Source organism: Muntiacus reevesi, chromosome 10 (genome assembly GCF_963930625.1).
Source record: "Muntiacus reevesi chromosome 10, mMunRee1.1, whole genome shotgun sequence".
NCBI classification, from domain to species: domain Eukaryota; kingdom Metazoa; phylum Chordata; class Mammalia; order Artiodactyla; family Cervidae; genus Muntiacus; species Muntiacus reevesi.
The window spans coordinates 3,269,520-3,281,703 of NC_089258.1; the positions used below are offsets into that span (position 1 = coordinate 3,269,520).

A 12,184-nucleotide genomic window follows, 5' to 3' on the forward strand; every position below is an offset into this window, starting at 1 on the left:
TTTCACTCTAATCCCAAAGAAAGGCAATCACAAAGAATGTTCAAACTACCGCACGATTGCACTCATCTTACATGCTAGTAAAGTAATGCTCAAAATTCTCCAAGCCAGGCTTCAACAATATGTGAACCAAGAACTTCCAGATGTTCAAGCTGGTTTTAGAAAAGGCAGAGGAACCAAAGATCAAATTGCCAACGTCCGCCGGATCATCGAAAAAGCAAGAGAGTTCCAGAAAAACATCTATTTCTGCTTTATTGACTCTGCCAAAGCCTTTGACTGTGTGGATCACAATAAACTGGAAAATTCTGAAAGAGATGGGAATACCAGACCACCTGACCTGCCTCTTAAGAGATCTATATGCAGGTCAGGAAGCAACAGTTAGAACTGGACAGGGAACAGACTGGTTCCAAATCAGGAAAGGAGTCTGTCAAGGAGTCTGAAAGGAGTCTTGTCACCCTGCTTGTTTAACTTATATGCAGAGTACATCATGAGAAATGTTGGGCTGGATGAAGCACAAGCTGGAATCAAGATTGCCAGGAGAATAACCTCAGATATGTAGATGATACCACCCTTATGGCAGAAAGTGAAGAGGAACTAAAGAGCTTCTTAATGAAAGTAAAAGAGGAGAGTGAAAAAGTTGGCTTAAAGCTCAACGTTCAGAAAACTAAGATCATGGCATCCGGTCCCATCACTTCATGGCAAATAAATGGGGAAACAATGGAAATAATGACAGACTTTATTTTGGGGGGCTCCAAAATCACTGCAGATGGTGACTGCAGTCATGAAATTAAAAGACGCTTGCTCCTTGGAAGAAAAGCTATGACCAACCTAGACAGCATATTAAAAAGCAGAGACATTATTTTGCCAACAAACGTCTGTCTAGTCAAGGCTATGGTTATTCCAGTAGTCATGTATGGATGTGAGAGTTGGACTGTGAAGAAAGTTGATCGCCAAAGAATTGATGCTTTTGAACTGTGATGTTGGAGAAGACTCTTGAGAGTCCCTTGGACTGCAAGGTGATCCAACCAGTCCATCCTAAAGGAGATCAGTCCTGAATATTCACTGGAAGGACCGATGTTGAAGCTGAAACCCCAATATTTTGACCACCTGATGTGAAGAGCTGACTCACTTGAAAAGACCCTGATGCTGGGAAAGATTGAGGGCAGGAGGAGAAGGGGACGACAGAGGATGAGATGGCATGACTGACTCGATGGACATGAATTTGAGTAAACTCTGGGAGTTGGTGATGGACAGGGAGGCCTGGCATGCTGCAGTCCATGGGGTCACAAAGAGTCAGACACCAAGGGATTGCACTGAACTGAACTGAATCTTTAGAGTGGCTTGAGATTTTCCATAATAAAAAGTAGACAATAACAATGAATAGGGGCTTCCCTGGTAGCTCATATGGTAAAGAATCTGCCTGCAATGCAGGAGACCAGGGTTCAATCCTTGGGTTGTGAAGATCCCCTGGAGAAGGGAGTGGCAACCCACCGCATTATTGTTGCCTGCAGAATGCCACAGGCAGAGGAGCCTGGCAGGCTACAGTCCATGAGGTCACAAAGAGTCGGACACGACAGTGACTAACACTTCCAACTTCTAACAATGAAATCATGCTACCCAGAGAGAGAACACTCTTAATACTTTGGTGTGATTCTTTTGGGAATTACAAATGTTTTTCCTACCATGTGTAATACTGTATGAAGATTTGTATTACATACAATGCTACTTATATTGTATTAGTCTGTTAATGCTGCCTCTCTTAAAACATATCTTGACATATTCACTTGTTAATAAATATCCATTATAATACTTAGTTCATAACCCTAACCTATACTTTATTTATTTTTAAACTAATTAATTAATATTACTTCTTAATTTTTGACTGCATGTGTCCTTGTTGCCGTGTGGGGCTTTCTCTAGCTGCAAAGAACAGGGTCTGCTCTCTAGGTGCGGGTCTCAGGCTGCTCACTAAAGCGGCTTCTCCAGTTGCAGAGAACGGGCTCTGGCGAGAGGGCTTAGTGCTCTGGCGGCATGTGGGGTCTTTCTGGAGCAGGAACTGAACCCATGTCCCCTGCACTGGCAGGCGGATTCTTAACCACTGGACCACCAGGGAAGTCCTAACCCTTACTTTTATTTATTTACTTATTTTTTCTAACCCTTACTTTTAGATACATGGGTTGCTTGGAACTTTTCACAGTTAAAGATAAAGCGGTGATAAACATTCTGTAGTAAATCTCTGTGTGTAACTTTAATAATTTCTTTAGAATATATTTCTATAAATTGCTGGGGGGCAGGTGGCATACTTTCAAGGCTCTGATTATACCCAGTTCTACCAGTTTCCCATTGCACTGTTGCTCCCCGTGAGAGTTTTCACTCAGGTACCTCTTTTAAAACTAGCTTGACTTATTCAATTAGCACAATGTACATAGCAGGTGTTAAAAAAAAATCACCAGTGGTTACAATCTATGTTTAGTAAACAGTTATATTAGAAGGATTAACTTCTTTACCAAAGGATTAACTGTGTCTCTCTTTAAAAGTGAGATTCTACTAAACATTTCTAGCGTACCTAAATTCACAGGAATGTAGTATACGAATCATTTATGACGAGACCCAGAGAATTCCCTGGTGGTCCAGTGGCTAAGACCTTGCCTTCCGATGCAGGGGATGTGGGTTCGATCCTTGGCTGAGAAACAAAGACCCAAAGACCCCACATGCCTTGCAGCCAAAAACAAAAACAAAAACTAAAAAACACAAAACAAAAGCAATATTGTAACAAAATTAATAAAGGCTTATAAAAAATGATCCACATCAAAAAAAAAATCTCAAAACAAGCAAACAAATCTTCAAACCTAAGACCCATCCATCTTTTATTTTCTGATGCTTGCAAATTTCTGAGGTGAGTATCCTCTATGAACTTTGCTTCTCTCATGTTCACCACTGCCTGGAGCAATTCTGCCTAGTCTGGGTCCCCTCCCAGACTGTGTGTGGAGCCCAGTAGGTTTTCAGGATGCACAACTGCTGATGCTGAGTGTTGAGTGCACAGTTTAATGAGGGTGTTGTGGCCTCTTTTCATGATCTGTACACTGGTCAGTACTCAATGGACAATCCCTTTGCCTCCCTCTGCGCTAGTCAGTGGGGTCTCCATCAGGCTCTCTTCTTTCTGGGAGGAGGCCAGCCCTATATTCATCTCAGGAGTCTCAAGGTAACATGGTCTGACTTAGCTGGTAGCCCATTCTCAACACCTGCCATGGAACGAGATCTTGACGTCCCTAATACCCAAAGCATCCCCCACTCTGTGCAACCCTATGGCCTGTAACTCACCAGGCTTCTCTGTCCATGGGATTCTCCAGGCAAGAATACTGGAGTGGATTGCCATTTCCTTCTCCAGAGGATCTTCCCAACGCAGGGATCAAACCTGGGTCTCCTGCATTGCAGGCAGATTCTTTACTGTCTGAGCCACTAGGCAAGCAGAAGGTTGCTAGAAGAATATATTTTCTCTTTCTGAATAAAGTATGAAGCCAGGTCAGCATTCCTGGCCCCAGTGGCTCTTCCTCCCCCTGCAGACTCTGACTGATGCCTTCAGCCCAACAGAGGGGTTCTTTGAGCAACAGCCCCATGAAGGTAATTTTTGGTCTGCCGTGAGCATGTGGAGGGCCCTGTTGGTCTCATAATTCTTGGTCCTCATAATGAAAAATTCCCCTTTGACCTCAGTATCTAGGACAGTGGGCTTCTCTTGACTCCTGGGTTTGTTTCTACCTCATGCATGGTGGTGGTGGTGGTTTAGTTGCTAAGTCGTGTCCGACTCTCGCGATCCTGTGGACTGAAGCCTGTCAGGCTCCTCTGTCCATGGGATTCTCCAGGCAAGAATACTGGAGTGGGTTGCCATTTCCTTCTCCAGGGGATCTTCCCAACCCAGGGATTGAACCTGGGTCTCCTGCATTGCAGGCAGATGATTTACCAACTGAGTTATGAGGGAAGCCCAGGCATACTGTGAATTATATTAAAGACCATGTTTCTCTCTTTCCTTTGGCTGGTAGGAAGCTCGCTGCACAATGATGATGTATATGACTCTATGACAGTAAATGTATGTGCTGTGCTAGGTAAGTTGCTTTGGTGTGTCCAGTTCTGCGTGACCCCACGGACTGCAGCCCGCCAGGCTCCTCTGTCCATGGGATTCTCCCAGCAAGAATACTGGAGTGAATTGCTGTGCCCTCCTCCATGGAATCTTCCCAGTCCAGGAATCGAACACGTCTTTTACATGTCCTGCATTGAAAGGCAGGTTTTGTTTTTTTCTTTTTTTTATCACTAGCACCACCAGGGAAGCCCAGTAAATGTGTAGGTCTCTATAATATACAAATTTTTATTAATCTCTATCAGTTCCAGTTTGAGCCACTCTCATTTTGCCAATACCTACTTTTTTAAAAATTATATATATATATATATAATTTTAAATATTTATTTATTTGGCTGTACCAGGTCTTAGTTGCAGTATGCAGAATCTTCAGTTGCAGTATGTAGGATCTAGTTTCCTGACCAGGGATCAAACGCAGGACACTAGCATTGGGAGCATGGAGTCTTAGCCACTGGACCATCAGAGAAGTCTCCCTACTTTTTTTAAAATCTGCTTTTATCTTATGCTACCTTGAATTTTATTTGTTTATATTATCTTAGTTTCTTTTTTGATAAATGGTATATTAAAAATATAAATAAATTATTAAGCTGAGAAAAGACTCCTGATGAAGATGAGACCACATCTCTCTGCCTGGGGGTCTGGTAAGGGTGGTACTCTCACTTTTTCCTCTCAGAAAGGATGCAACAATTTATAATGTCTCCCTAGAGAAGCTCACGCTGGGGTTGAGAGTCCTGCTTTACAAGGGTTATGAAACGCTGAATGGGTCTAAAAGGGGAGAAGTGACTGAGTTCAAGTTTAATCTCCCTAGTTCTCCATGATGGTAAACGACAGGGCATCGCTGTTTCTTAAGTGCTTGCATGTGTCATTGTCACATGTAATTTCTAGTCTCTAGGAAAAACAACAAAGACTGTGGATCATAGCAGTGAACTAACTTTGCCAAGATCAGCTAGTAAACGGCAGGCAATACCTAGTCTGGAGTCCTTTGGCCAGGCTCAGGGCCTCTCCCACCTCCCTGATCCACAAGGAAATTCTTTGATAAGGCAAGGAGGGTGGGATCCAGAGAATAACACACCCACAAGGCTGTCAGCCGGTCCTTTCAGCTTGGAAGGGAAGCTACTGAGATGGCCATTCTGAATTCTGGCCAGGGTGGGGATGGAGGTGGGGGTGGGGGTTCCCTTCTATATTGTCAAGCTCTCTAGGATTCCCAGGGAGTCACTAGGAGGTTAAATCACCCTGTGTGTGTGTGACAACAAAAAATGATCTATGTCCTTTTTTTTTTTTTTTGACCATGCCACACAGCATGTGGGATCTTAGTTTCCTGACCAGGGATTGAACCTATATCCCCTGCATTGGAAGCGCAGAGTCTTAACCATTGGATCCCCAGGGAAGTCCCAGGAAATGATCTGTGGGGCAGGGCAGAAGGAAGGAAGCTGACCCACCAAGCAGTGTGTGTTTCACTGCTAACCCAGAAGCCAGCTCCCAGGAGAACAAGTTCTCAGTCACTTAATTCTCCTAAGGCCACTTAAATAATCTACAGTGACCCTGCCTTTGAACCCAAGGCTCCCAGACTCCCAACTCCTCCTTCTAGCCTTCTCCACTATTATCAGGCAAGATTTCAGGGTTGCCTATGGGGGTAGTTCTTCTTGCCCCTGACACTTCTCACTTAACAAGAATCTATCCCTGCTTTCCATTTTGCTCGGCTCATAGCAGAGACCCCAAGAAGAGCCTTGCAGGGATTAACCAGTGAGACTCTGTGCCCCTCCTGGAGCCTGGCAGGGCAGTGACTTTTGATAAATGTTACATTAAAAATATAAATAAATTATTAAGCTGAGAAAAGGAGCTCTCACTTTCCGAGCAGGCGACTCCAGCCCCGTACCGCGCTCCTCCCTCGGGGCAGGCCACGTCCTCCCCGTCGTGCCGGCAGTGTGCCAGGGACAGCTCCGTTCCCGAGCACTTCACACCACTCATGACCACCTTGTTGGCGTTGATATTTCCATGCCAGTACCAGGTCTCCTGCGTGAACCAACAACAACAAATAGCCAGCACATCACCTTGAACTGTCACTTTCCCACATTCTATCAAATTTCAGCCTCACCAAAACCCCCAATGCTTTACGATCCCATTTTTCAGATGGAGACAGTCAAGACACAGTCACCCAAGTCATGCAGTTTGTTGGTGGCAGCGCAGATGGGGCCCACCCCCCGCACTTGGATTCTGCCCCTCGCCCCTTTTGGAAAGCAGAGCTGAGTGTGTGAGGGGTACTGCCTGCCCCCTCCTCCTGAGCCCTGGGCAGACATTACTAATCTATCACAGCACTCTCCTCTAAGCCTGACTGTGCTCCCAGAATCCTTCTCAACACTGTGCTCCAGGGAGACACCACCAACTGATCAGGATTGGCAGGAGAGAAGAAATCTAGTCACATTTGTCAACAGTTCCATCTTCATACATCTCATTGGTTCTGTTTTCCTAGAGAACCTACACACCCCTCATCCTCTAGAGAGAAAACTGGGGCCTTGGGAAGGGATAAGGCTTCCAATCAGGACACTGAGGTCAAAGGTAGGCCCATTTCACAGCCTCCGCTGTGAGAATCAGGTGTCCTAGGAAAGAGCTGACAGGGAACAAAAATAGCTGGATGGCCACTCTGTTGCAATGAGCACTGTTCTTCTACACTCCATGGAGAACCAGTGAGTGCCTTGGCTGGTCATAAGCAGCATCAGCAGAAACATGAGTGGCTGTGCAAAGTCAGGCTTCCAGAGGGCCCTGGGTACCAGAGGCCTGCCCCTTCCTTCTGGATGGTTTGGGGAGTTGCCACAAGGCTGCCTGGCTGAGTTCTCCCATGTCGCTACTAAGAATCCCCTTCCTCAAGCAACCACCCAGGGCACAGGGGCTGAAGTCGGGGTGAGCAAAGTGAGATGGGGGTGCTGTGGACATTTTCCTGTTCTGGGAGAACCTTAAGAAAGGTGTTTATAGAGCCTGGATACTGAGGACCTGGGACTATTTTTCCCATGTTCACAGAGGCTGGGAAAGGTGGCAGGTCATTATGTAGCCAGCTGGTGGGGGTCCAATTGGGAAGTGACCTCCAGCCTCTTGGTTCCCACTTCTCTTGCCCCTGGCCTCTTTCCGACAATGTTCCATCCCAGGAGGGGGTCCAGAGGGCAATGGTTTTTTAATCCAAAGCACTGCTGTCTTTCTTCTGTTCCTTTCTGATGGAGTGGGAGCCTAGCTGCCCTTGGCTGAGTCCCTCCTGAGCTGGCGGCAGGAGGAGGTGCAGCGGCTCTGAAAGGGTCCTGAAACAAGGCCTGGGGACCCGCCAGCCAACCAAGGAGAGGATGCATGGATGTGGACACAGCAAGGAAGCATGTTGTGGGAAGAGGGGCCGGCAAGGGAGCGAGCTAAGACAGGGGTCCCCAGCCCCCTGGTACTGGCCCGAGACCTCTTAGGAACTGGGCCACTCAGCAGGAGGTGAGTGATGGGTGAGTAAGCGAAGCTTCATCTGCCTCTCCCCATTGCTCTGTATCACTCACATTACTGCCTGAAGCACCCACCCCGCCCCGTCCCTGTCTGTGGAAAAGCTGTCTTCCACAAAACCATTCTCTGATGCCAGAAAGGCTGAGGACCACCGAGCTAAGGCGTCTGGGGTGTTGGGTTGGGTGGTCTCCACATGCCTCCCCATAGGACTGAGTGGCTTCCCCCTGCAAAAGGCAAGTCGGGACACATCCCTGGCATGGCCAAGCCCAGTGCACAGAGCTGAGACCTGAAACCAGAGTGCAGAGAGCGCGTGACCCACGCAAGGACTCGGGGCTGCAGGGGGCAGAGCACTGGAGGACAGGATGAGGTCTTTCCTCCAAGTCCACGGCTCTCTACCTCCTCTGGATGTAGGCAGAGTCACAGAAGGTAGGGGCTGACGAGAGACGGGCAGGATTGGACTGGATGCAGGGTTCAAGGCCCTGCCCGGCGGGGTGAGGGTGGGGGCTTCTCACCTGGAAGGCATTGCTGGCAAACCCCAGGCCTAGCTGCCGGCAGACGACCATGGCCTCCACAATGCCCCAGTTCTCGCCGCACACCATGCCCCACACGAGGGACCCGTTCCTCTCCACCAGCACCTCCACTCGGCCCTCGTAGGGGTTTCGGCCCCCGTTCAGGCGCAGCTGTGGAGGGAAAGGAAGGCATGGTCACTGGGAGGGGAAGGCAGGTTGATGCCCCACTATGGAACTGCCTTCAGTCTCAATCTCTCCAAGACAGGGGGTCCTGCCTGCGACACAGAACCCTGGCATCACTGAGCACCTACTGTGTGCTGGGCATCGTGCCCAGCAGGGTCTTCCGCGTTAGGTGCCCCTCCCCTGCCCTCCCGCAGCCATCCTAGGACCCTAGATGCCAATGCAGCTGGGGAGACCCACTGACCCCACTATAGACCCACTGACCTCTCAGTAGAATCTGCTTCTGCTGCCCATGAGCCCACCAGGGGGGTGGGTCTCAGATCAGATACTTGGAAAGATGCAATAAGGAGCCTTAAAATGGTAGAATCCCCCAACTCTTTCTGGGACCATTTCCTCCTCCCCACACTCTCTGCTGTACCCGGGTTCCAGCTCCTGATTGCATCTCTTCCCACAACACCCTTGCTGTCCTTTCTAGAAGAACTCTTACTTGACAGTCCCACCTGGCACCTCAGAGACCCCAAATCTAACTGGTCCTCTTTTTCTCTCTACACCTAAGCCTGTGCTCGACCTCCCCCTCATTCTCTGTTTCAATGGAAGGCCCTGCCCCCTCCCCGGGGGCAGCAAACCATGTAGAGTGAATGCAGGGACCACAGTGTGTACATAAGGGGGCACAGCTGTGTGCCCAAGAAGCCACATTTACAAATACAGGCTGAGGGATGGATTTAGACTGCAAGCAATAGTTTGCTGATCCTGAATCTATTCTGTTACACAAGCCAGAAATCTAGGAGCGAGCGTCAACATCGCCCTCTTTCTTATCCCTTACATCAGGAGCTCCCAACCGACCCCCTCCACCCCTGCCTGTTAGGAACTGGACTGCACAGCAGGAGATGAGCAGCGGGAGAGAGGCGAAGCTTCACATCTATATTTGCTCCCCATCGCTCTCCCATCACCCCCAGATGGACTGTCTGGTTGCAGGAAAACAAGTTTAGGGCTCCCACCGATTCTGCATTATGGTGAGGTACATAATGACTTCATTATATATCACAAGGTAATAATAATGAAATGAAGTGCACAATAGAGGTAATGCACTTGAATCATCCAGAAACCATCCCTCCCCCACCAACCCATCCTGGTTGGTGGAAAACCTGTCTTCCATGAAACTGGTCCCTGGTGTCAAAAAGGTTGGGAACTGATGCCCTACATCCCATCAGAATATCCCTCCATGAATGTTATCTCCCAAGTCCCTCCCACTCACACTCGTCCCTCCAGCTCCATCTTACCCCTCTTCCCAGGCACCGTCGCCTCTCGCCTGAAACAGCCCTCCTCACCCTCCTCCCCCTGCCTCTACTCTTGCCTTCACTGACCTGTTCTCCCTGCAGAAGCCAGAGTCACTTCTGAAAAACACCCGATCACGTTCCTCCCCTAGAACACATCCGTGGTTTGCTTCACTTCTTCCCTCCTCACCCTCATCACATGTCTCTCTGCTCCCTGTTCTCCTACCTCCAGGCACACGGCTTCCTTTCAGTTTCCATGGCGACCTAACTCTCCTGCCCAAGGTACACAGACAGTCTCATTTCACACTGAAGTCTGTTACACACAGAGGCCCCTTTGCTTTTGGCTGGTCCCACTCATCTTCCCAACTCTATAGCTGACGTGGCACTTCTCTCCAATGGGGGTCAGTGCCAACTTACAGTCTCTCTCGACATCTCCTTCTTAGCATTCTTGACAATTATAATTAAGCTAGTTTATAATTTTACAAATTAACGGCTGCCTCTCTGATGATATGTAAGAGCCAAACAGCAGAGCTGTGTTGGTCGGTTCACTGGGGGATCAATAACTAAGACGGTATCTCTCAGATGTTAAGTACACACCACAGCTCCTTTTGGAATGGATGAATACAACACGAGGCTTACAGAATGAAAGCATATGGACCAACACATGAGCCCAAGCACACAAAGGGAAGCAGGATAAGGTATTCGGATTAAGGACTGGAATTTGGGGGAGGGGCTCTGAAAATGCAGTCCTTAATCCAAATACCTTATCCTGCTTCCCTTTATGGTTCTAACAATTCGTCCCTTTGAGATAAGACTTAATACTCCAGGAATCTTCAGCTGTTTGTTTGCCAGCCCTTAGCAACAGCACAACCCTTAAGTCATAGGTCTTAATTCTTATGGACTTGGGGGCTGGGAGGGTCACGGAGGTCAGCCAGCAAACAGACAAGCCGAGGGCAGTCCTGACCTTAGATCTATCTACCAGGGCTGAGCCGATGCATAAATGGCATATATGGTTCCTGTAAAATGCTCAAACAGGGCCTGGCACTCAGGGAGTGCGGAGAAACCTCAGACATCATCACAGCAATGATCATCATTAGGGTGGGAGTCCCAGCAGAAAGCAACCTTTCTTCAGAGGACCTAGAAGAGGTCAGAGCAGGTAGGAAGAGGGCTGGCCCTCAGAAGACTGACATTTGTCTTCCTGAGTGCCTCTGGGCTGGAGGAAACCCCAGTCCAGGCGGTGGACATTGGCTATGGATTGCACATCACCTGTGACTAACATATCTTTGTTGTTTAGTCACTCTTGTGACCCCACGGACTGTAGCCCACCAGGCTCCTTTGTCCATGGGGTTTCCCAGGCAAGAAAACCAGAGTGGGTTGTCATTTCCTTCTCCAAGAGATCTTCCCAACCCAGGGGTTAAACCCGCATCTTCTGCATTGGCAGGCAGATTCTTTATTGCTGAACCACCAGGGAAGCTGGATCTATGTAAAAACAAACAAGGAGGCAGAGCCATGGAGAAAGTCCTAGAAAGACCTGAGCCTCAATGGGAGGCAAGCCAACCAGCTCCAACATCCACAGGAAGGCCAGCAGCCCTTGGGGAGGAGTACCTTCAACCCACTGGGATGTCTCCAAGTAACTTCAAGCCATCCCCTCTGCTCTTTTGAGATCTATTGAATACCTGTACTTCATCCTTTATGTGCTTACTGAACTCTGCCGGTAATGTTGGCATCTCCTCAGAAATGAATTGTGTGTAATTCACCAGATCCATTCATTCATCCAGTATTTATTTGACTTTTACTGTGTGACAGGAACGGGCTTCCCAGGTGGCTCAGTGGTAAAGTATCCGCCTGCAATGCAGGAGGCTCAGGCGACGCGGGTTTGATCCCTGGGTTGGGAAGATCCCTTGGGGGAAAGAATGGCAACCCACTCCAGTATTCTTGCCTGGAGAATCCCATTGACAGAGGAGCCTGGCAGTTTACAGCTATGAGGTTGCAAAGAATCAGACAGGACTGAACTGACTTAGCAGGCACGCATGAGACAGGAGGAGTGCTGGGAAATTCACAGGCAAACTCTCAGAGTGCTTACCATGTCCCCCGCCCTATGCAAGCCCTTTATGGACATTTGGTCCTCACAGCATCCCTAGGAGGCAGTGGTACCCTGTTATCCCCATTTCATAGATGAAGGGAGTCTCAGATGGAGTAAGCATCTCTTCACTACCATACTAGACCACCTCCAAACCATCCACCTAAGCCCGCTTCTTCAAGGGTGCTTTTGTCCCAAAGTAGGAATCACTGAGTCAGAACAGAGGATCAAATTGGTGCCTTACAGTCAGGATAGAGAACTCCTCCTGCTGGGAGGTTGGGGTCCTGAAACTTGGGCCCCATGTTCTGAGGCCTTTATAGTAAATCCCCTACATAGGAAGTAAATCCCCTTCAAGTTGCAGATTTTCAAGGATGCGAATGTGCCCATGCATGCAAGCTGCTATACTGTACTACTGTATTTTCAAGGTACTTTACAAGAGTAAAAATGTTTTATTTTTTTGTTTGTTTTTTATGTATTATTTGTGTGAAAAGTATCATAAACCAATTATACTACAGTACTAATAAATAGCCAATTGCGCTAGCCT

At 48.1% G+C, this 12,184-nt stretch overlaps 1 protein-coding gene across 1 annotated transcript in view; it reads right to left on the minus strand.

Moving 5' to 3' along the window:
• LOXL2 (lysyl oxidase like 2) overlaps positions 1 to 12,184 on the minus strand; it is a 112,542-nt gene that overhangs the window by 16,840 nt on the left and 83,518 nt on the right. Inside the window, exons 8-9 of the mRNA XM_065946628.1 lie at positions 8,110 to 8,277; positions 5,977 to 6,142 (exon numbers count right to left, since the gene is read on the minus strand). Coding sequence (XP_065802700.1) covers positions 5,977 to 6,142; positions 8,110 to 8,277 — 334 coding nt within the window. The remainder of the gene's footprint in view (positions 1 to 5,976; positions 6,143 to 8,109; positions 8,278 to 12,184) is intronic.